General features: G+C 42.1%; 1 protein-coding gene across 12 annotated transcripts in view; it reads right to left on the reverse strand.

Moving 5' to 3' along the window:
- HMBOX1 (homeobox containing 1) overlaps nt 1–25,863 on the reverse strand; it is a 112,125-nt gene that overhangs the window by 26,540 nt on the left and 59,722 nt on the right. For all 12 annotated transcript variants that reach the window (XM_042883576.1, XM_042883575.1, XM_042883570.1 and 9 more), the window contains 4 exons: nt 24,595–25,074; nt 22,481–22,566; nt 12,860–12,970; nt 5,001–5,154 (listed from right to left, as the gene is read on the reverse strand). In XM_042883576.1, the coding sequence (XP_042739510.1) occupies nt 5,001–5,154; nt 12,860–12,970; nt 22,481–22,566; nt 24,595–25,061 (818 nt within the window). In that variant the 5' untranslated portion in view covers nt 25,062–25,074. The remainder of the gene's footprint in view (nt 1–5,000; nt 5,155–12,859; nt 12,971–22,480; nt 22,567–24,594; nt 25,075–25,863) is intronic.

Genomic DNA, 25,863 nt, shown 5'->3' on the forward strand with positions numbered 1-25,863 from the left:
ACAATCGGAAGAATTTCTAATAACGCATGTCAGACCTGATATCACTCAGAGCCAGAACCATGCACAGGGCTCTGCTGGCTTGCTGGGACCGCTGCAGAAGTTGCTTCTTCAGGGGGATGGCCAGCAAAAATCAAAGGACACTGCTTCAACAACGCCAGTGCAACTGCCAGCACGACTGCGCTTTCAGCCGGAGCAGGAGCTCATCTAAGTCAAACCAAAAGACAAAACTGACATGCAAACACAATCATGGAAAATCTGTAAGGTTTCTTTTGGTAAGCCTTCCCTTCCCTTCGCTCTCAGTCATGCGTACCTGTCATTTGCCCTGAACCAGCTCTGGCATGCCCTCATTGCACAGCAAGCTGAATCAGTTCACAAAAATGGAGGGGGAAACACTGTTGTGATTTTTTTTGAACCAAGCTGAATTGGCAGGTATTTCCATCCAACAAAAACACATCTGGCACAATGCAGGATGGCAGGAGCAAGGAAACGGAGGAGGAGGAATTGAGAAGGGTGATGAGACAGGATAACACCTAAAGGATGAGATGGTGACAAACTGTTAATTCAGCTCAGCTATATCATGAAACCATACCCTCAGTATCTTAGGAAATCTAAACTAATTTCTTTTATGAATAAAGCTGCCTCGGATCACAAAGCCAAGTGAAGCACCTGACTCCATTTTGCCTTTTATGCAATGGGGATAATAGGTATCAGTATCATCTGCTGCCTTTAATTTTAATACATCTTTACAAAAGGATGCTTCAAGAGCAAAGTAAAGTATTACAATTAAAAGAACACAAGCAATCAAACCAAATAACCTTCAACCAGAAAGAAAAGCCCCTCCTTTCTAGATAAACTGAAATACTTCAACTAATGGATTATTCATGTTGTCTAGAGCACAATCTATAGTTATTTTAATTTTTGGATAAAGCATATACTTAAAAAAGCCAACAATACTCAGGCCCTCCCTCCCATCAGGCTTTAGTGGCACTTAACAAGAGTGCCTTAAAATGGGTGTATTGCCATCGATCCTGCTGCTGATCTCAGATCATTCTTCAGTAACAATTTGCCTGAAAGAAAAGATAAACTTCAGCTGCAACATACGATTAGAGAAGCACAAATAACTTAAAGAAAAAAGACAGACAAGATGACAGTTTCATTAGAAGAAGAAAAAAAAACCCTAAGGGGATTTTCAATTTCATAGTTCTAATGAGAGGGGTTGAAAAAGAGGTAAAGCAGAGGAAAAGAAAATCTTTAGGACAAGATGTAATGCAGAACAACACGAATCTGAACCAGCAACAGACTTTCAAGTTTAACCTCAGGTTTGAACAGAAAGGACTGCTGAAGTCTTAGCTCTATTCCCAAAGGAGGGTAAAGCCACACGACATCACCGCTCACAAAACTCAGCATATTTCACGAGTAGGAGGCTCAAGAAGAGAACAGGTCAAGGTTGATATCACTAGCGCAGCAGTGAGAGGGAGCTTGCACTGCAGTTGTCTGAACCACACCTAGTCTGAAGTTAAATATAGAACTTCACTTTCTGGAACTATTGCTCCTCTTCACCTTCAGAACATAAATATTCGGAGCAATATTTGGGGAGAAAAAAAAAAGAAGAAAAGCAGAGAGAGGGAGAACAAGACCTTCTGGATCTATTGTCCGAAATCTAAGCCCAGCGAGTAATAAACTGCCCTGGGAGAACTTCCAAAAGAGCAGTAAAGACTGGAGAATTGAATTACAGAGACCGCAAGCACTATTCTGGAAATCCAGTGTAAACCAATTAGTTTCTTTAATACACATACCCCACAAAAAGACACTTAGGCACATCAGATACTTCAATATATGTGCTGGCCTAACTGTGATCTTAATTATGATATTGCTGCCAACATGATATAATTAATTGCGTTGGAATTATTGTGGATTTGCGTTTTGAAAAGTCCTCGCCTTTCTTATTCAGTACATGGGACAAATCCTGACTTGTTCAGCGCATTTTTGGTTGGGGAGCACTTGTCATTTTTACCATCAAATTCAGATTGTTTCCTTGAAGTGCTCTCAGCTTTGATACACTGACTTTCAGCAACCGCATTTCATCCCAACCGACTCTAAGTCAATAGCACATACCACAATTAACTCACACAGCAGCCCAAGACTTTGATCCTCACCAAAGCCTGTTTTGCTGCTTCACAGCAACATTTCAAAAGCGTACAAGAAAAAGTAGCTTTGCATCGCCTACACAAGAGTTCCCATTAATGTCTAGATTCAGCCCTCTTATCATTAGGCACTGAAATAAATCACTGAAGCAGGTCTTGTTGCAGAAGAGACCTCTCTTGTATCTAGGAGAAAGGTGCAGGACTCGTCATGAGCTGCATCAGTGTGATGGAATTGCCTTCTGGATCCCTACTTCTCATTGCTGACTAGCCAGAAAGCCCAAGTGAACAAACACTTTACAGAGAGACCCAAAAAAGCAGCTCAAAACGAGGTGCCTAAATCCCTGCATGCACCAACAGCACATTAAGATGCTGCAGGACATACAAATGCAGCATAATGAAACATGCATTTAATTAAGGAATATGGCCCATTAAAGTGAGTAAGATGCCTTCGCTCACAGTCAAAACTTAATCCTTGAGAGGAAAATGCAAATTCCAGCTGAATGGCCCCGGTCCACACTCAATGCCAAACACTGGTTTGTGGGCCAAATGACGATTCCTGACCCTACAGCATCAAGCAAACCTGATATGCTTGGGTGAGACAGCTGGAATCTGGTTACCCTCATGCTGGCTGGTGCTTTGAGTCACCTTACTGAAGAGCCTGGAGGACTTTGGTGACTTGGAAGTGAAGTTAGTCAGCCTCTTCATAGGGCTCCCAAGTGAGTGTTTTTTTTCCATCATTTCAAACTTGTCACATAAAACATCTTTAAGCTCAGCTAAGCCCATGAGCATCTAGCAGTTAAACAACCATATTACAAACTTGTCTTTGTTTTACTGCCATACAAAGCTTTTACCACAGTTAGTTCACTGTATTCTTGCCTCTAGGTAAAAACTCTTGGCCATGCTTTCCAGTACCCCTACATAACATTGTGAAATTCAGTGTTTGTAGGGACCCAGCAAGGGTTTTGCAAATTATTTTTAAAGCCAGGATGAAGGGAACATGGGAGAAGCCTCCATTTAATTAACCAAAAAACAATAAAACCCCTGCAGAAGAGACCTTACAGAGAGCAAAACAAGACGCAGTGAACAAAACCAAGAGTGGCTAAAAGAAGAAAGAGAGTAATACAAAATTAGATCAGGTGATTACATATCTGCATACAGTACCTGATGATTTCCAATGTCAGTGCTGACTTGCTTCCTTCAGTATACAAAAGGAAACCTTTCTAACAGATGTATATCAAACCACTGCAGCTCATCTGACTTCAGTGACAGTGTCACAGCAGAGACTGGATTTAGGAGAGGAGGAGTGGAGGAGGAAAGAACTTCCTTAACCATCTCCTTCTGCTCCGATTCCAGAGCACCTCGTGTAAGGGAGCCTAAAGCACTATCATAATGCAAACACCAAATAATAGTCGGCAGGAAAACACCCACGGCCAAGATAGCTGTAATTCCACCTCAAAGCAAGCAAATATTTTACACACAAGTTAACAAGAGGATGGCATGGCCTTAAAGGTACACAGAGCTGTAATGTTTCTGTAATCCTTTACATGGCAATCAGGACAGCCATACAAGCATTTTGAAGTACCAGACATTGTTCCCACACTGCAGAGGGGGACACATCAGGTAAATGCCAACCCCTCTGCTATCAGGACATTACACTAGATGGGTGTAGCAAAGCAGAATAGATTTTAAACATTTACATTATTTTCTTAGGGGAAGTATTCAGACAAAGCTGTGCAGTACGGTGCCAGCACAGAATACAGAAACAGTTACTGGCCTCAGCCCTGCAAAGCTGCTGTGACGGCCTGCAGCCTCACCCACAGATGTTCAGCTCAGTATTTTGGTATTAGGTAAGGCAGATGTAGACACCCTCCTGATTCCAATCAGTTCCAAAGACCCTCCTGCAAATAAGAGGAAGGAGCAGCAGTAAAGACATGGCAGAAGCACATCCTAAAAATCCAACGGCCAAGGATTCAATGGATTTGCAAACTAAGGTGGAATGTAGTGTGTAAAGAACATCATCCAGTGCTTTCATGTAAAGGAGGTTCTTTATGCTCCTGGAGAGAAGAAAAGTCCTCCCAGTCATTTAGCCTTTATCAGAATTTAACATTCATCCCTAAACTATGTTTGAGTTCAGTAGACCTTCATTATTATACGATGTTACCCATAAAAGAGAGATTATTGTAAGGAAAGGGAAGGGAAAAGCACATAGGCAGCAAGGAGACCTGGCTCAGAGAGTGCTTCGTCTCTGCAGGAGTGAAGAGTAGGGAGCTCTAATGATCACCTACCACTCTGCATATGTATTTGAAATATCCACTTTGCTCTGTACTGTTCCCAGTTCACGTAAAAAGGTTGTAAGAGCCTTTTTGGATAGGAAATCTATTGCTTGTTAAGGCAAAGTTCTGCATCCTGTACAATTACAGTGCTGCTGAAATGCCAGTATCAAATGTAAAATAACTTGAAACATTACGAGACTAAACCAGGAAAGTGGGAAGGAGAAATGTAGAGTATAAAGAGTGTGCAGAACTCTACCGAGAGAGGCAGGACCAGATTGGATGGAAAGGTTTCTGCAAAAGAAAAGCATGAACTGAATGAACACCAATGCTCTCACAGTGAGCAATGGGAAAGACTCCTTAGCAGCTACAAAATATAATAGTGTCCAGAGGAGTACAGCACTTTTTAAAAACAAAAACAAGAGAAGGGCTGCAATAGCTCCTACTACTCTATTATGTGGAATTACAGTTAACACTTATTGGCATGTGCCATTCTGAAGTACACCCATGAAAACGAAGCTAGCAGGAAAAAAGGATATTTGCATTGGCTTTAAGTGCCCCTCTCCAGAGCCCCCAAATGACATACCTTTCCATAACAGCCAGGCATTCCTTTCTCCATGTGAACCGACTGCCTCGCCGTAGTCTGAAGGTCCCAGAGGTAGCTGTGACTGGGGGAGGTGTCTGTCTCCATTCTGGCTCTTCTATTGGGATGGGAGCTGGTCGCATGCTTAACGTAGCCCCTAGGGATAATAAACACTGCGTTTCCTAGTGGACTAAAAATCATGCCCATTTCCTCACTCCTGCTTGTGGAAAAAAAGACAAGACAGATGATGAAACCATTCAAACTAAATAGTAAAGCATCATCAAAAAAAGACACCTTGAGGACATACAAAGCTAGCTAGAGTTCCCATTCCCAGCCAGAGAAGTACCAGGTACCCACAGAAATCTAAGGATGACATAACTGAGCTTGTTGCCTTTGTTGAAGCCACTCTGGAAATGCTGCCTTGTCTTCATCAAGTGTCATAAAGAAGGGAGGAGCTGTGCCACAACTGATCTTTATTTAGGCTGTGCTGCTACCACTTCAGCCACAAAATGGGAAATAATAATCAATTGTACAGCAGTCTCAGAAAGCACAGTGTAAGTTTATACCCCAAGATATTCTGACATGGCTGAAGAGCCAAGGAAACACTTGAAATTGCTCCACAGATAGAAGCACACGCAGTGACCTGCGCAAACATGGGCCCCTGGGTGCCAGGCTGACTGCAGAAGCCACTGAAAGCAGATTAGTATCACATCTTTCCACTTCGGCCCCCCATCTATGGATATATTTCTCCTTTCAAGAAGCCTGAGCTGGAAAGCATCAAGAGAGAGATGGGACCTGGCACAGTGCCTTTAGGAAAAGCCCTTTGAAACTTACCCGAATCCTTGCACAACAGCCTCTCAGTTAATAAATCAAGATAAATCAAAACACAGAGACCAATCTTTCATATAGCCCTGGGTTAGGGGCATTTCTATGTGAAACAGGGGATGCTCTGAGAGACTTGTGCTCAGCAGCTACCCCTGGAGGGAATGAAGAAAGAGCTGCTCTTACATGGAAAAAATACATATATAAATCACATGAAAAGCTAAATCATCACCCATATCCCACAAGCACCCTAAGCACAAATGGATTTCACGCATTCTAAAAGCCTGGTGTTTTTTTTCCCCCCCAAGAGTAGCAAGTGGCATCGCTCACACGAGGAGTGTGCTACTATGTGCATGTAAAAGCAGGGCTGGGACAGGAGAGGCCTCTGGGTCTTGCTCAGATTGCTCAGAACTGTTAGGATTTTATCACAGAACCGTACAGTTTCAGTAAAACAACACCTCTCATTTATTCTGTAATACAGTTAAAGGGGTTAAGGGAACTTAGAGTTTTCCAATAAGCAAATTCCTACAGTAAAAACCAAGGAATTAGCTATTTATGCATTTGGCTGTGCTGCTTTGCAGAAATGCCCAATGCCTATTTTCCTTACTGGCACAGGAAGCAGAGCCCACAAACGCTTACAGACTTTTCCTACAGGAAGTGAACCCCACCACCTCTGCCCTGTGTGTACAAGGACAGTGATTCCTGCCAATTCCCAATTACTTCATTTTATTGACACATGAAATGTTTCCTATGTTGCCAACTCTTGTGGAGGCCATTGCAAGGAGAGTTCCTTATCTACTCTCTAATCCTTGCACGATTTGAGGGCTGGGTCAGTATCAGGTTGCTAGGCTTTAAATACTTCTCGACAATTAAAATATAAATATTATTCATTCATTTAAAAGAGTCTGGGGAGAATGGGACAAGGAATTAGCTCTCCCTGCACTGCCTTAGCAATGTATTGTCCCCACCTAAGGATTTCATTTGTATGTTCTTAAGAAAAAGGGGGAATATGGAAATATCACTGATGCCTAACAGAAAGAGATGCAGAGCAATTACATCAGATTTTGCAGACAAAGGCTGAAAAAACATCAGGGTTTAAAGCATGAGTTTACTTCTGCTGCTGCCATGTTCACTTACTGAATTTTTATTTACTTTTTTTTTGTTTGTTCAGTAGCCTTCCCATCAATTTACCTATTAATTTACCCATTTCTCTTTTCTACAAGATAACATCAATATCAGCTGCTGATATGGGAGAAGCATGCTGTGCATTACAAGCAAGTACACAACCCCTGTTTTTGCACACGAAGAGAGACAGAAGCACCTGAATGCATGCAGAGGCACAAGATGTGCTGGGATCTATCTGTCAGAGTGAAAGTGGTGGATACGAGCACTGCTGCTGCATTTGGTAAGACAACTTGAGCTTTGTTTCATGTCCTGCAATTAAGTGAGCACTTTGGGATCCCATTTATTCTGCTCTTCCAAAGTTTCATTGCAATCTTCTCTCAGACCAGCTTCACTTCTTTGCAACTTATTTTCCATCCCAGCTGCCATTTCAGACTCTTTTCACAAGCTCCTCAAACAGCTTCTAAGAAGTGAAGCTTCTCTCTTCTGCAGAACAAGCAGAGCAAATGTAAGAAATTTCTGTCTTGGTACATGCATCAAAAAGCAAGAACCTGTAAGTGGTGTAGAGGTGAATCAACTGGGAAGAACTCCTCTCAGGGAGAAAAAGGAAAAGTGCCATCCCACTACTTGCACTTCTTGCAGCAACACAGAGCTACCTCTATACTGAAAGCTTCTCATGGCAAAGGCCTTCCTTCTCTCTGCATGTCCCAAACACTACTCTGAAGGAAGAGAGCTGCACTTAAAAGCATCACATGCAATTGCTGATCCACATCCCATCTCTCACAGAGGCTCTGCAGTACAAGAGTGATGCACAGAATGGCTGGATCCAGCCTCAGGGCATCTCCCAGCTCCAAGAAATCATTTACCAGCAAGTCTCTGCAACAAGTACCTACTGTACATTACACTGATAAGAAGAGATGTCATGCTTCATTTTTAGCCAGACTGACCTGAGAGCACATAATAAACACCTTCCAGTTACTCCTGAGCCAAACTAAATTTGAATCAGCAGCCTGCACACCAAAACATTCCTTACAGGACTCATTGCTTGGCTGGGAAGGATCAGAGCAGGACTGCTGAAGCTCTGTAAAACAGTAAATCACCAACAGTGCATTTTGAGTATGAATCCCATGGGATATCCAGCCTCTGTTGTTTCGGTTGGGTGTTTGGTTGTTCAGTTTGCTTTCGTATGTTTTTCAGATATAGCTGAAGAAGAACTGCTATGGGATAACACAAGAGAGATTACATCCTGGTAATAACTACCTTTCTTTTTCCCTTTTGCTCAAGAAGGAAAAGCACAAGATGACCACAGCTACCTTCCTGTTACAGAGGACTAGCTGAAAGAAAGCATGCAGGCTAACTGGAGGCAGTCTGTAACCATCTGCAACTCCAACACACTATTTCTAGGAGACAGCTTCAGGTTACAGGGCACAGAGGCAAAAGAAATGCTCAAGTTGCTCCATAACAAGCCTTCCACATTGCTCAAGACCCAGTGCCAGCCAAACTAATCAAGCTAACTATCAGCATAAAAAGAAGTATTTATTTATTTAAAAGCCAGGGGCTCTAAAAAAAATAATCAGAACATTACAGGACTCAATGCACTCATACACTAGCTTCTGAAACATATATTATTTATCTGCTGCCAAAATGCTCGTGGCCCTCTACAAAACACAAGAGATGTGGTGCCTGTCCAAAAAACTCCATATCTAAATGGAAAGTATCCCTATTAATTGGTTTAAAGTCCTTTCAAACACCAGTATTTAGCATTGACTTCTTCCCCTCAACAAAAAACTGCCTTTCACCCTAATTGGCAACTGCTTCCAGAAGAAATTACAGTCACTAATACATTGGAGTTTGCAGCTATGCTATTAAGTTTGACATTACTCATACCAGGAAAACATTGATCAAGAAGTCAAGAAGTTTTTAAGTAAGATTATTGCCTACAGCAGAAAGGCTTTTTTTGTGATCTCTGAACATTTACAGCATTCGTATCTGCTGTTGCCTGAACAATGCTCTTTAATATATTCAACAGTGGGATTGAGTGCACTCTCAGCAAGTTTGCAGATGACAGCACGCTGTGTGGTACAGTCAATATGCCCAAGGGATGGGATGCCATGCAAAGAGATCTAGACAAGCTGAGCAGTGGGCCCAGGTGAACCTCATGAGGTTCAATAAATCCAAGTGTAAGGTTCTGCACCTGGATCATAGCAACTCCCACTGTCAGGACAAGCTGGGGGACATAAAGGATAGAGCACAGCCATGTAGAAGGACTGGTGGATGGCAAGCTGGACATGAGCCAGCAGTGTGCCCTTGCAGCCCAGAAAACCAGCTGTATCCAGGGCTGCATCCTAACAAGGGTGGCCAGCATGGGCAGCAGCTGATCTGTGCTGGTGAGGCCTCACCTGGAGCACTGCATTCAGTTGTGGAATCTTCAGTACATGGAGCTGCTGGAGTGCATCCAGAGAAGGGCCACAAAAACGATGGGCCTGAACAGCTCTCCTATGAGGACAGGTTGAGAGCTGGGGCTGTCAGTCTGGAGAAGAGAAGGCTTCAGGGAGACCTGAGAGTGGCCTTGTCTCTAAAGGTGGTTCATAAGAACGAAGGGCAGCCTCTTCAGCATGGTTTGTTGTGATAGGACAAGGGGAAACTGTTTCAAACTAAAAGAGGTGGGATTTAGACTGGATATAAGGAAGAAGCTTTTTACAATACGAGAGGTGGCCCCGTCCTTAGAGATATTCAAGGCCAGGATGGACCATCCTCTTAACATCCTGATCAAACTATAGGTGTCCCTGTTCACTGCAGCAGATTTTGACTAGATGACTTTTAAGGATCCCTTCCAACTCAGAATATCCCATGATTCTATGAACTGCCACCAAAGACAGAAGTACAGTAACTATCCATGCAAACAAGCAATCAGAAGCAAGAAATCAACAGGCAGCATATTCAAGAGGCCAAAGCAAACTGCCAAGTAAAAAGTGATGGAATTGCTGAGTCTCTTCGGCACAGGAGTAACATCTAGCCATGTCTCAAAATCACCCTGATGCTCCACAACACAAATTTCTCAGGTTAGCAGATGCAAGATTACCTGTGGATGATTTAAAGTATTATGTACTACTGTCACGTACTTGAAAAATGAAAATGATGCATTAACAAGTTATTTTCTGTTTCTTGTATCTTTTGAAATTCCTGGCTGGGTGCAGTATATGAGTGAAGTGCATGACAGTCCCTTTTGTGAGGGACTATAGGGAAGGCAAACAACTCATGCCTTGGGAACAATCTCATCTTTACCTGGTAAGTGGGACTTAGGAGCAAAGGCAAAATCACTTGCTAAAAGCTGTACAGAAAACTAGCAGAGCCAAGGAAAGACTGCAAGTCTGCCAAGTGTTCTCTAGTCCTTCCCCCAGAAAGCAGCTTTTCTTTCTTTATAGTTCACAAACTGATTGTATTGGGTGCCCTGGGTGTTTCAAAACTGTTTCAATTGTAAGTGAAAATTATCTTCCTTTTACTACACTAATGAATTCAATCAGAAAACGAACTTAAGTTTGGAGACCCCCAGCATTAAACACAAGGATTAAAGAACTGATAAACCAAACGTTCCAAAGACCTCCTTTTGCCCACTGGTAACTCAAACACAAACGTGCTCCTGTGCAGAGGGACCCAAATCTATGCCTCAAAGAAGAAGGTCCAAGATTTTGTTCTCAGTAGCTGCAGTCATTAAAAAAATGAGATAACAGAAAGCCAATTTTCACTTCTTCATAAGACAACAAATAGAAAAAAAGTTCATGCCACTCATTTAATGACTTCAGTTTTTATCAGAGGAGGGCACTCTTTTGCCAAGAGTGAGTAGGACTGCTGTGACCACTTCTGTACAAATATGGCAATTATTTTCTCCTTTTCAGGTTCTAATGAAAGCAGCTGAACGGTCTGGGAATTACAGGATACTGTATCAGCGTCCAAACTTCAGCTCCAAATTGGTTCTATTAATAGCAATTTAAATCCAGGATGCTTCGGACAAGGTTGGTTATCTTCCCTAATAAACTGTATACACTTGCACATATGCATGGTAATTATCTCTTGCCCGACCAGCCTGACCTGCAATCTAGTAGATGGCAATAATAGAAATAAGTGGACGATCCCAAAATAAACAAATACAATCACATTTTCCTCAAGCAGGCTTTTCCAACAGCCACAGGAAAACTAAGCTTCCCCACCCCTTACCTCAACCTCTAAAAATAAAACAAACGTTATCTGGTTCTGAAGGGAATTTAAATGCAGCCAAATAGTCTCCTGGCATAGGCAGAGGAGGCATTTTGCCTTTTACACTTCTTGAAAATGCTGCACAAGATCTCTTATTTGAAAACAAGGTAAAATGCAAACAACCACTCTTAAATTTTCCCATGTGCGTATAAAGAAAAGCGAACAAGAACTGAGCAACACTGTGCACTAGTAACACAGAAGCTAACATCAATTCAATTACATTTAAGCTACACTTCTCTAGCCTGAAAGGACAAAAAGATGTAAGCTTGTGGATAAAAAGAGAGAAGGAAGTGTGAGTGCCAAGTTTGACAGCTCTTATCCTGGTACAGAATACCAGAATACTATTTCCTAAACAGCTCCAAATGATACTGGAAAGAAAAGATGCAAGGACAGAAAAATCCATGCGATAGTTTTCACTGCTAGAGGCATTTATTTCTTCATTATTTTCTTCTCTTTAAATGCACCTTCCAAAAAAGCTATGGCTTTCTCTGCTATTTTGAAGGTAATATCTCCCCTAAAAGGGAAATAAGTGGCTGAGAGTTGCTTCGCATGGTACAACATGAGGCTTCCAAAGAAGCTGGTAGCAAAAGGCTGCATTCAATACCTTTGCTGACCCTGGGTATCACAACTCCAAATACTATGAAGAATCAAGGCCGCTTAGGGATCCCTGCAGCCTGTTAGAACCTCAAACCCTTGGCACATTCATTCCTTAAAACAGCTTTTAGATGCTTAATAGAAAGGACAGGCTCGACAACAGCTTCAATCTCACCCAACTTTAAGCTAAAATATTCTCAGGTCAGTTGACAGCCAGGGCCTCCTGATTTACAGCTTACACACGAAGAAAAAGTGTTGAGAATCTGTTTTTGTTGAAATTCTTTTCAGTAGAATTTTGGATGTTCAAGTTCATATTCGAGAGGCTACATCTTAAATTTCTTAAACAATTACACGGTTAATTTAATCATGCCAAATTAAATGAATAAAAAAGCAATTAAACGTAAATATTTTGATCTTTCCAATAAGACCATTGAAGGGAAAGTAAAAACCGTAGTCAAACAAAATCCATAGAGAAAAACAACACAAGGAAATGCATTTAACTGTGATTTTGAAGATTATTTGTTAAAGACAATGAAGAGCTTTATTTCTCATTATATATTAAAGATCTATTTCGAGATTTGAAGAAGGAGGTGGAATTTGAGAGAGACATCTCCATTTAATCACTGTAACTATCCACACATCTCATCCGTGAGCTTCAGCTACAACTCAAAACCTCTGAAGTTATCCCAGCTAAGATGTACACATCTGCTCTAACTTCATATTACAGCCACTATTAGTGGTTTCTCCTTGTTCACTTTGAAGAGCCTCAACATCTATTTTATGTCATCTGATGATAACTCCACAGAGTGCACTTCTCATTCCCGGAGCTAGCCAGGGATGGGAGGACAGGGCAAGTAACCACAACCAAGAAGCTGGACAGGCCGCTATGGGTGAGTCGGTCCTACATCTGTTGCTGCAAACAAAACACAGACCAATTCCTAAGAAACCAGTCAGAGGAAATACCTCATCAGTATACCACCAAGTGAATGACCAGTGATAATCCAAACCAGTGACAAAAGGCTTTTTTCATACATCAAATGGTAGGAGATGTTTAGGCTAGATGCGTTTACCAGGATTTGTCTTCTCAAGCTGGTACCATCTGTAAAATGCCCTTTTCTTTTGTTCACTCAAGTCTGACCCCTGCTGCAAAAGCCAATGTGAGATCCGGCTCTGACTGATACCTGCAGAAAACAAAAAAAGAGAGAAAGAAGAACAGAAAACTTGTTCTTTTAAAATATTTTAACTGGTTTATATACTAATAAAAGGTGTTGTCTTACAAAGCCTGGAAATTTGCTGCTAATATTTCAACCACAGAAAACAGAGGGAGTTCAAGCCTCCTCCCCTATCCCTAGCTGCTTTACCTTCTTGTTATTTGCAGCCTTACTCAAGATACATCCTGGGATCAGCACAGTCGGTCTACAAAGCAAGAAGAGCACACACTGGGAAGCCAAATCTACTACTCTCTCAATTGTCCCATTCTGAACCACAGCTTCCTTGGTTCTTAAATTTCTCCATCTGTGAAACAGGAACAAGTCCCTTACCCACCATCATATATAGGAGATGATACTTTGGAGATCATTATCATTCAAGGCTTGAATAAAAAGGGAGATAAACACAGAAACACTTTATGTGATATAGATCAAATCACCCCAGAAATGCAGCAAGCCAGCTATCAGCTGCTGTAACAACAGCAAGGAAACAAAACAGAAAGAGCAGCTGCCTGTCAGCAAAGCAAAGCAGGACTCAGGCCCTACATACCCAGCAAGGATTAGGGACAGAAAGACTTCTAAGAAAATAGTAAAAGGCAAAAAAAAACCCTGGAAATTGATACTGTTATTTCCAAAACGTGACAATGAATGGAGGATCAGCGCAGAAAGGGAAAAGCAGTCATTAGGAGGAAGAGGTTTAACGGTGCAGTAGGAGGGAAACTAAAAATAACAAAACCAACTTGGTGAAGGACTGTGGCAGTAACTGCTGGTAGGATTCCTTGTGCTCTCCGGCTGTCAGGAAGGGTTAACAGCACAGAGACTGTCCCAGGAATTCAGCTTTCAGGAGGTGCTCCAAGTCACAGCACACTGCTGCACTCCACCTGTGCAACACCTGCTTGGTGATAATGCTCAGGCAGGTAGAAAGCTGGCTTTCACACAGAAATCCAACCACCTCTCCCCTCATGAGATGCATGCAGGTTTTAGAAGATCTCATACTTAACTCATGAAAACAACCCCCTGCAGTTTTATCACTTCTAATAAGGGGTTTTTATTATGCTTCCTTTGTACTGAACGTGGAATTGAGCTGACTTCAGAATGATTTAACTCAGATCGTAGGTGTTGTATTCGAGCACATTTAGTCCAATCAGTTTTTCAAAATCTCAGGGCTTACTCTCTCAACCATTCTTTATTAGACTGAAGCCCTGAGCCTGTAGAGTTTAAATTGCCCTGTGGAAGAGGGATAGGTTTGTCTTATTTTGAGTACAGAAGCTTACTGCCATTCAACAGAACTCTGTGGTTTGGTTTGGTTTCCTGTACATCTACTGATGATCTTAACACCCGAGTCCATGCCCTGTGTCTGAAAGAGCTCTGAAACAACTGGCATGGTCAAAAGCTGATTATCCCCAGAGCACATGTTAGGTATATAACTGAGTTTATACTAGCTGAGAAGTGGAATTGCTCAACCTAACACAAACTAATATTCTAGCAATTAGCTATGGAAACACATATGCCAATACAACAAAATAAATTAGTATCAATTGGTGAAGTTCTCTGGCCCAAAATGTAATCTAGATGCCTGATTGTCATGTAAGGGACCAAGTTTTGAAAATTTGCAGCTTTCCATTTTCTGTTATGATTTATAAAAGCCATTTCCTTAACACAGTGCTGTGGGGCACAAATGGTTGTGTCTCACTGCTTCTGGATGCATGGCTCCTATTAATCAATGGGTTGAAGCGCCATTAATTTCCTTGTTTACCACAGTCCACTTACACTTATTGCAATGAATCAGTGTCTGTTGGATGTTTGCAAAACAACATAAGGCATAAGATAAAAATTATAAATTGAGATTATCTTCAGTAAGAGCGGTGGAAAAATCCAAATTCTACCCCAGAGGTTCTGTGACACTGCCATGAGGTGGTACAGATATGAGCCACTTCAGGCAAAGCAAAGGAGCAGGAGCCAAACGATTCAAGCTGTGCATGGCTGTGCACACATTTGACTCCTTGTGAGTGCTCTCATGAAGTCATTTCTGTAAAAAGGGCTTTGTACAGGACATTGAGATGTATAAATTCAAAGCCTGCACTATAAATTCTCAATACATTATTGACTATGGTATCTCACTGATGGCACTGCAGTCCATAGCATTTCTTGCATTAGTGAAAAGCTCATAGCCAATTTTGTTCTTTGGCCAGGAGACTTCTATAGCGATGCTGCAAACCCAGATCACGTGCATGAAGTGTGGCTTAGGCAGCAGATCTTACTTCTGTTCATAGGAATGCAGACCATTCCAAGTCACTTCACACACCATTTTCTATCAGTCTTTTCTGGTTTTATTTATTTATTCTCTTTCCCTTTTTCATAGACAGAATGAAAGCTGAGCTCCTTAAAGGTTCCCTCTACCTACAGCACTCCCAGAATCATAGAATCACTCAAGTTGGGAAAGTCCTTAAAGATCATTGAGTTTAATCACAACCTAACCATCCTACCCTAAATCTAACAGCCCTCCTCTAAATCATGTCCCTGAGCACCACATCCAAATGGATTTTAAACACATCCAGGGATGGTGACTCAACCACCTCCCTGGGCAGCCCATTGCAGTGCTTCACAACCCTTTCTGTAAAGAAGTGTTTCCTGATATCCAGCCTAAACTTACCCTGGCACAACTTGAGGCCATTCCCCTCGTCCTGTCACCTGTCACCAGTGCGAAGAGACCAGCCCCGCTCTGCTGTAAGCACCTTTCAGGTATTGGAAGAGAGCAGTAATGCCTCCCCTCAGCCTCCTTTTCCCCAGACTGAACAGCCCCACTTCCTTCAGTCTCTCCTCACAGGCCATATTCTCCAAGCCCTTCACCAGCCTTGCTGCCCCTCTTTGGACCTGCTGCAGCACCTCACTGTCCTTTCTGTCCTGAGTGCCCAAAACTGAACACAGCACTCGAGGTGAGGCCTCACCAATGCTGAGTACAGGGCAGGATCACTTCCCCAGTCCTGCTCACCACTCCATCCTGCTCCAAGCCAGGATGCCATTGGCCTTCTTGGCCACTGGGCACACTGCTGGCTCATACTCAGCCGACTGCCCATCTGCACACCAAGGTCCTTTTCCATCAGGCAGCTTTCCAGCCACTCCTCCCCAAGCCTGTAGGGTTGCCTGGAGTCGTTGTGACCAAAATGCAGGACCCGGCACTTGGCCCTACTGAAACTCACACAGTTTACCTTGGCCCAATCAATCCAGCCTATCCAGGTCCCTCTATAGTGCCCTTCTCCCCTCAGGCAGATCAACACTCCCTCCCAACTTGGTGTCATCTGCAAACTTACTGAGGATGCTCTCAATCCCCTCATCAAGATCAATAATAAAGATGTCAAATAGAAGCGGCCCCAGTACCGAGCCCAGGGGGACCCTGCTCATGGCCGGCCACCATTGGATTTAACTCCATTGACTACAACTCTTTGGGCCTGGCCATCCAGCCAGCATTTCACCCAGCAGAGCGTACACCCATCCAAACCATGGGCTGAGACATATATGTATATAAGTATTATATGTAAGACCCCGTTCCTGGAGGTGTTCAAGGCCAGGTTGGATGGGGCCCTGGGCAGCCTGGTCTAGTATTAGATATGGAGGTTGGTGGCCCTGCCTGTGGCGTAGGGGTTGGAGATCCACGATCCTTGAGATCTCCCTTCCAACCCAAGCCATTCAGTGATTCTGTGCTATTTTCCATGTATTCATCAGTTCAGTTTAGAGGCTCTAGAATCATACATGCCAATTCAAGGTCACATGCAAAGTCGATAACAGAAGAACTGATTCAGATTGTCTTCTAGATCTTAGCACAGTGTTTTAATCACAAACCCATCCTTCACCCCTTTCAATTAAAAGAAGTCACATTAGAATTTCTTGCATCTCAAATAGATTTTGCACAGTTGACTCATAGGACAGTGACTAGTACAACCACCAGCGCCATCCTGTCACATAGGCTGTAATCACGCTACTTTAGGAAATTGCACTGGCAGGAAAAAAGAAATCATCCTGCTGCCAGAAGCAGATTAATGAAAGAAGATCTCTGGAGTACTGAAAATCCAGCTGTCTGGAGGAAATTCACCCTCAAAGTGAACCATGGACCTCAACGAAGACTGACATCCTCTGGGCTCAGGATCAGCAGGTACAAGAACACTCTGTAATGAGCACAACTAGCTCACTCACTGCAAAGAGTAAAGGAAAACTGGTAATCACAAAGGATTACAGCAAATCAGATGATGATCTCTTGCGTCACACATCACTCCTTCCCACAGCAGGTTACAATTCATAATTATAAACTAAATGGAGATGACAGTACAAGCTTGCTCCTCTGGGCATGCCCGTTATCTCCTAAACAAATCATACATGAAAGACTTTTTCCTTACATATAATTAAAAGGAATGGCTAAATGTGCTATTCAGAGAAGGCAATTGATACCTGCAGTACAAATCCACCAGCAACCCTCACAACTGCTATTCATTAAGTCTTTAAGTAACTGTTTTTCACCTTCACGTACAGATTTGTTCAGTGACTCTACTTTGCATTTCTTTAATGTTTCTTTCAGGAGAGATTTTTAGAAGCACCTGGAATACATCAGATTTGGAAAGGCAATAACTGGCAGCATCTTAATTCTCCTGTTTGAGAGCAAAATCCTACATTCATATAGCACATGCTTGCAAAGGACATGTACCAATTGAAGAGATTAGCCAATGCTTCTTTGCAGAGATCAAAATCATAAAAAACCAAATCTTTCCATGAGTTTTCAGGAGAAAATGCTAGTTTCACCTCCGATGATCAGTAATTTTCTGAGTTTTCTTCACACTGAACTAGTTCAATCACATTTGGTCTGTATTTGTGATTTGCTCGGCACCCCTGAGCGTAGGTTCCAAGCTTTAGGAGATGTTAGAGGCTGCTCTCCACTGCATTAGGTGCTCTGCGGATTTAGCACAACACAAAGCGGAGTCCTGGGGATCTCACATCAATTAAGACAGAGACAGAAGGACAAGGCTGAATCATACACACAGAATAATCAGGAAGGTCAGCAGAACCACGCACTGGAAAGCTCTATTTGTGGTACATTTTTCAAAAAAACAAACAACAAAAAAACACCTGACCTCTGCATTTATCATTATTTATTATTATTTTTCACACGTGATGGCTTGGTTTTTATGGCACTAATCTAAGGACTGAGAACTGTGAATTCAAATTCCTGCTCTACCACTGACTGCTTCCACTGTGACCTCAGGAAAGTACAGATTTCTGTTCCTTCATTCCTCTCTCTGTAAAAAATGGAAAAGTCAACACTTCCAAAGCTTGCAGAGGCATCATCCATCAAAGCATTTGGGTTGGCTGCAAAGGGCCCATCTATGAGTACTCCTCCCTCTGTCCTTTGCTGTGGTACGCAACAGAAAGGTGTCAGTTTCTGAACACATTTCCCCCATTCTCCACCTACATTTGGAGAACACATCAAGAGACAGCATCTCCAAACAAGCGTTTGACTTCCTACTTTGTGCCCACAAACCGTTCCGGTGATAACTAAAACAAATTGCACTACATGACTTCAAATTACTGTTTGTAAAAATCTGGCACCTCACCTGCCACATGTAGGGCTAAATCCCTACCCCAAGTGAGCTGCAGCTATGTTAAAAGGAGCTTCAAAAAACAAGATAGGAAATTCAGCAGGAACTATTATTAGCTCCTGTTTATACTGTCATTTTTCTTATCGGTAGGAGATTATTTATACAGAGCCCAACCCAAGTGCTTCTTGTTTATCTTATTACAGACACCATTAAAAAAGTTTCTATAAAAAGCAGCTCCTGTATTTAGGACCAGCACTAATAAGTGTTATGCTAAGTTTTTGCTTCTTATCAATCATTTCTTTATTTCCAAGTCACCATTTAATATCCTGATGTTACTATTTTCCGATCTGCTCTCTTTTCTCAGTACACAAGGCAGCCCTGTAGAATGTCTTCCAGGTTTAATTTTCCTTGTCAGATTCATTATCTAAATGACTTGAGAAGTTTCTGGTAATTTTATAAAGACTAAGAGAGCCTAAAAAATTGTTCTACTGCAACAGCTGACTTTAACCTTCAGCTCTGCGTCTCCCTCTTACAAATCCTTGGCCTCCTTCACTTCCCACCCCCTCTCAATGCAGCACAAGAAAAACAAAAGGAGCAGCAGTTTACCATTGCAGTGGCTGCAATTGAAAGCCTGCTCAGTAGTAGCCCTCAGTAGTAAGACTGTGGTTGATATAGGAATGCATAACCTGTAAGTGCACTGCAATACTTGAATTGAGATGAGAAAAAGAAAGGTTTTTTTCAAGAATTCACAAAATCAGTCAAAAGTGAAGTCTGAAATTGCAGAAGTTGCATTGGAGGTTCCTGCTCCAAGAATAGAAAGATGACAAGATAGAATGGGGACAAATAGGATTGTAAGCACAGGGTAAGCAATTCAGCAGCTCTATTTCATGACCTGCAATTCAAAGCTATACAAATACACTGTTTTAACAAATGCTTATCACTTACGTGTCCAATTAAGACAATATCATACCCAGTAAGAATGAAGAAAAAGTAAGGTTTCAGTTTCCTAGCTTGAGGTCTAATACCACTAAACAGTTACTCCTTTCTTTCTCCCCTCCCATTACACAGATAAGCAGAATTTAAAATAGCATAGGAATAGGTAGAGACTGAAGGGAGTAAGACCACAGCACAGGCAGCTGGGTCAAACAGCTCCTCCTGGACAGAGCCAGCCGTGGATTTTTCATTTCATTTGTTTCTTGCCTTTCTTCTCAAGGCAGAAGTGATGAATGACAAAAGCTGAGGCCGTAGTATTCTGCATTTATTTCAAGTGCCAAACAAATGATTTCCAGCTGATGGAGGGTGGTAGCGGCTGGGGAAGTCAAATACACCCAACATCTGAATTGCAGCTATGTTTGTATTTAAATGAATGGTGATGAATGATGCCTGGGGCTGGGAAGGAGTCCAATCACCCAGACTGAGCAGCATTCTGAAGAGGTATCACTTCCTAGAGTCCTTCCCTATGTCATCTGTTAGTGGCCACTCTCTGAATTTTATCTATTGAATTTATCTATTTTTCTCTTATTTACTGAATAATTAGCAAAACAGCTTTACCAGTAAGACTAAGTCTGTAAACACTGAGATGGGACCATATGTATGGATATGGTCCTAATATTTGGAACCATATATTCTGCAAAGCATCGTGCTAGCCTGCCCAAATTCCTTTTCTGAAGAACCAAAAGGGGTTTCCAAACCTTCCTTGGGAGACTGCATCACAGCTGAACTGAGGAAGGATGATGGATACATCTGAAGAACACAAAAGTCAACTAGCATTCACCAGGTCTAAGACCAGTCTGGAAATGAGAGCCCTGGGATACATGCTTTCCATTCTGGTTCTCTGTCCTGAGATATTTTCAGCCACCCTTCACTGTTTCGTGCCTTTGAAAGGAAGCTGATGTTTCCCCCGTTAGTGCTGAGTACACACTTTAATCCAGTCCCTTCAATCTCCTTGAGACTATTCCTTTCAGATAAGCCATAACTAAGTACTTAACAGCAGCACGTAAGTGCTACACATCTGCATACACAAGGCTAAGGGTTACTTTTAAAATGAACCAGCTCCTAATGACCTTCCTAGTAAGACCAGGAAGAAAACACTGCTCAGCTGCAAAGGGCAGCAGGAGGAAGGTCTGTGCGTCGTAACACAGCACAGGCCTTACAGCTATCTTTGCTTAAGAAAGTGCATCAAGTTCAAAATATCACTTTATTTTCTTATTTGAAAGGTCCATTGGTCAGCTGCAAAAAAATATAGCCGTTCAGCCTTTAGAGCTACCTGGGGTGCCATTGATTTCATGTGAAAACAAGACGATAGTGCCGTTAGGTCAATCTCTGTTCTGTCTGGCAGGACAAGACATCGAGCAATAGCAAAGAGTGCAGGATGAGGATGGAAGGATCAACGTGACCAGGAGTGAAGAGATCCATCTTGACTTTGCTACAGCCTGCCTGGGTACTGAGATATGCACCGAGATGTAGGCAAACAGGTCAGTTCCCTTTAGTGATACAGACTACCTTAGATCTGGCATGGAAATTCTTCTTCAACTGCATGCAATAGTCTAACTGACAAAAAAAAGTGCTGCTTTGTTTTGGAAATATTATCCTGCCACATTTTTTTTTTCCTCTTTAAAACACCTCTATTGAAGGAGGGTAAGTTTGACTTACTCAGGCTCAGAGGCTCTGTTCTGGAGTCAGGAATTTTTCTGTTGCTTGCCCTCATAATAAACTATACAGGAGGTTAATATAGAAATAAGCCATTCCAAGGCCATATTCAGGCAAGTACTTCACAGAGGTATGGGACTGACCCACAAACTGCCCACAGTTCAGGTCCAATTCAACTAAGAAGACTCAGCATTACTAATGCTAACATCTGGTAAGGCTAGTACCATTCCTTAGAGTGATACAAAACGTTAATTTTGTACAAGTAATTTGCCCAAGATCACAGATGTGGAAGGAATTCCTGACTCCATGGCTCCAGTACCCATTTCTGCCTGCCTACCTCAACTGCTAGCACACACAGTGTCTGCAAACCCAGATCTCCCAGGCAGATGGGTCCTCATGACATTTCAAACGCTGGAAATATCATAAAAGAACAACTTCCCTCCTGTTGGTTTGGCATTCCTCGTCAGCAAGGAACCTTAAAAAGGATCCATTCCAACATCTTTAATCCAGCTTGGTTTTAAAAATGAATAGATGTGACAGATATAATACGGGATTGATCTGTTTATTTATAAAGTAGAACTGATAACACACAAATAGAATAAGTGGTATCAATGCTTACTTGTCCTGAACGCAAAAGAGAGAATGTAAAAGGCAAGGGGTTAAAACAGACCAAAAAACCCAGAACACCCTACTACTCCTTCTAGTAAAATCTAAGCTGAAATAGTCATCCCTCGATCTCACAACTCACTTTCACTGCTTGTGGAGACAAGCAATTGAAAAACTTCAAAACTATCACAAAACGAATGCTGGATGGAGTGATATCAGTTATAGCTGTGTCTCCAGATTTCTCATATGCATTTTATAATACAAATATGTATTATTCATATCTCTATACACAGAGATGCAGATATGTATCTATTTACTACATTCAACAAACAATTTAGGAATTAAGGAAAATGGTTTCATTTTAAAGATAAAAACTTTGGGCTTATTATAATGCTGTAAAATAAAATCTGCTAGCACAAGCCACAAGAAAAAAGGAAAAAAAGAACAAGTGATTCACTGGGGAAGTTCCATGATGTGCGGGACAATGGGTCTTAAATCAAAGGCATACATTATCATGACTAAGCTGACAGATCTGCACTGCAATGCAGAAAGCCAAGCAATATTCCAACATCTGCACCATGCACACGTAAGGCAGTTAAGACACGGTTTCCCAAAATGAAGAAGGGACTCTCCCAGCTCTTACCTGTTACCTGTGCAACAACTGCTTGGGAAATCCTCCGATTGGCTAGGAAGGCTTTGATTTCCTCCTTTATCACACTGCTGTCCCTCCTACCAAAACAAAAAACAAGAGCACAAAAAAAGAGAAAAAAAACCCAGACAGGCAGACCAAAGTGCACTTTGAAGATGGAAAATGGCTTCATTTCCTTTATTTAGGGGACAAGGAGTGGGGAAGGCAGGCATTAAAACAGTCAAAGTGCCTCACCGGTGGACACTTCTTTTAACTAGTGTCACGTTTGATCAAAGTACCCAAGCAGGAGAATGGATGGCTCACGTCCTATATAATTCATATTAGGTGCAGGGCTGCCATATGGAATGTGCAAAGTTTCATTACACAGGGATGAATAAATCTCTCATACCAGCATAAAATCCTCCGTCATAAAAATAAGGCACAAAAATAAAAAATAAAGGATAGCAGGGTGTGTGTGGTTAGCTGCACAGCTGAATACATACACACACACGTCCTGCAGCTATTCAAGGGAAAGATCCAAAGGAAAAAAGATTTTGCAACCTCCACCCCTCCGCTGTTACTTCCCCAGCCTATGGCTTGCACTGAATGAAAAGCATCATTGCTTTGTATGATTTTCAAAAGGTAGTATCATAGAATGGCTTAGGTTGGAAGGGATCTTAAAGATTATCAGGCTCCAACCCCCCCTGCTATGGGTACTAAGGTATACTAAGATAATTCAGTAGGCACTGTGCTTAAAAGGTCAATAATTTGGGGGTTACCTAAGGATTGGGATACACAGCAAATTTCAACTACTGAAAATACACTTTTTCTTCTTTTTCCTCCTCTCTTCCCTGAAAGGTGCAGAGAAGTAAAACCAATCTTTATTAGGCCTTATTATTTAGTAATCTCTCTTCCCCTTCTCCTGTCCTGCCTCAGCAGCTCTCAAGGCAGACAGTCCTTCAAAATGGAAAATAAATGCCATGTTGTGCGTTCATTTTTACTTCCATATTCAATTACCTTCCATATGCTGGAAAATAAACGTAACTTCAGTTTACTTGAGACTCATAGGAACCAAAAACTCCAAGGAACGGTTAAAACTTCAGCCATGGCCAACTCCTGCATACTGCTATATTCACCACCTTCCTGCATTATTCCATTACCCTGCAGCTGACAGTAAACGAGGCTGATTGGCTTTTCCTACTGCTCATCTCTAGTATTCTCCAGCCGCACTTTTACCCTAAATCTCCAAACTTATTTCCATTCTGGAGATTATGGATCCTAGTTCTCCCTCCCATAGGTACTTCTGATTTGTTGCAGCTTCAAGGAAAAAAATTCCAACATTGTAACTAAAATAGTTTTGAGATTTTTTGCCCTTTCCCTGTGTTTCTTTTTGCTGTCATTTGCTGTCAAGCCCACTGACTCAGTCTTTCATCTTGAGCTGAATAATCCCCTCTTTTAATCTTTGCCATAACGCTGAAAAGGAAGCAGCTAAAAGTAAAGGAAGGTCAATCTAGAAAACAAAGACACAACAAAATAAAATAAAAACAAGAACAAAAACCAACTAGCCCTCATTAAAGACTTCTGTTCCTTTTTTTTGTTGTTTTGTTTTCCTGCACCAATCTGCAGACTGTGCAAATCCAAGAGGGAGTCAGCCCCTGCCACAAACTATAAACAGATAACATACATGCACTGCAGATCACCGTGGAAAGCATTAACCAAGCAGCTTCCCTACTCTGCCTATATATGGAAGGAAACTCAACTGGTACACATTAGTGGAAGAAGACTCACGTGAACTGAGACTCAGTCAGAAATCTTCTAAATAAGAGTAGGGTGGAAATTCGGTGAATAAGCATGAATTTCAGTCTTTGGTACAGCATGGAAAAAAGTGTTTCAGCAGTAAAACAGCCTCTGGTATATCTGCACATGGGATTGTCTACACATGACTGAGAGTCAGGTGAGCGGTACTGAGATACTGACCACCAAGAAACTAGCAGGGGAATAGCTGTCAAGAAAGCAACTCCTGCTTTTTTGGTAACACCTGTCACTACCAAGGTAGTCCCACAGGAGGAATCTGCATGCTGAAGGACTTTTCACCCTGCCTTTCCAAACCTACAAAGACTTCTACTGACCTCATCAGTTCCTCCACTTTGTCATCAATGTCCAAGTCTTCTTCGGAAGCTTCAAAACTGTAGGACCTTTGAGCCAAGCTGTTTGCTAGCGGGTAACGGGTGGGTGACATCTTCCCATTGAATGCAGACAACCTCTCGTTACTCTCCCTCCCGTTCTGATTAGTAGTGCAAGGCTGTGGGGAGGTGTCATAACTGTTGCTTGGGGATGGGGACATCCCAGAATGCTGGGTCTGTGTTGAAGCCGTGGCTGTCGAGGAAGATGCTGGGACGTTGTTGGTGCTGTTGCTGTAGGAACCACCTCCGTAGCTAGATCTTCTTCCAAATTTGTCACTATGCTCTTGATCAAGACGATCCAAGGTTTCCAGCGCATGGAGGATTTCATGTCTGGTCATTCCCGTACGTCTCAGGCGCTGAAGCAAGTCTATCTGCTCTATGGTAAATCTTGGTTCGTCTGTGTAGTGAGACATGGTTTCCAGCAGGCTGAAAACAAGGTGAGATGGAAAAGCAAATACTTCAGTTCAACGCTTCTCTGTGATACATGGAAAATACCTCGCAGGAGAAAAAACCAATTGTAGTCCGACACTTTAACCACACTTATGACAGAGATGGCAACCCAATGGTCCACCTCCAATCAAGTTCAGCATTTAGCCTCTCATGAACAGTACTCTTGCTACTTGGCAGAAAGGCTCATCTTTGCAAACTTTTCAGAAAGCATTTCTCTCTCCTTCTTTTACTGCTTCTACAATGAACCAGCAGTTACTACTCTTTTGTTCCTGATAAACCTCTATTACAGAAGGAGGATGGCTGTTCAGTAATTCACACCAAATTTTCCTCACTGCCAACTCCAAACAGAAACTCTGGATTCCCAAACTGACCAGTTCATTCAAGGCCAGAGGTAGAGTTTTTGTGGAGAACTTTTAACCAGTTATGACATGACATTTATGAAACACAGCTCTTTCGAATCTGCAGTACAAAGGGTTCAAGTTGCCCTAACTTTCTGTTGCTGCCTTGAAAAAAGAAGATAAAAACATACCTAGCGGAAATTCTAGTGGCCTGTGGAACCAAAGCTGATTTGACTGAAGTCTGATTTCTGAAGTTACCAACTTTTGAACCTGGAATGTTGTCACAGATTGCCTGCCCTAAGAAGGAAAGTGCAGCACATCCAATTACTACAAGCTTTCATTTAAAGAAACTTCTGCTGCTTTCTTCCCTCCAAAGACAGGCTTCTGGTGCAACTCCATCAACATGGTGGCTCATCAAAAGCTTTTT

The sequence above is a fragment of the Lagopus leucura genome, unplaced genomic scaffold, assembly GCF_019238085.1.
Source record: "Lagopus leucura isolate 7727_CA_CO unplaced genomic scaffold, USGS_WTPT01 Super-Scaffold_100038, whole genome shotgun sequence".
Taxonomy (NCBI): Eukaryota; Metazoa; Chordata; class Aves; order Galliformes; family Phasianidae; genus Lagopus; species Lagopus leucura.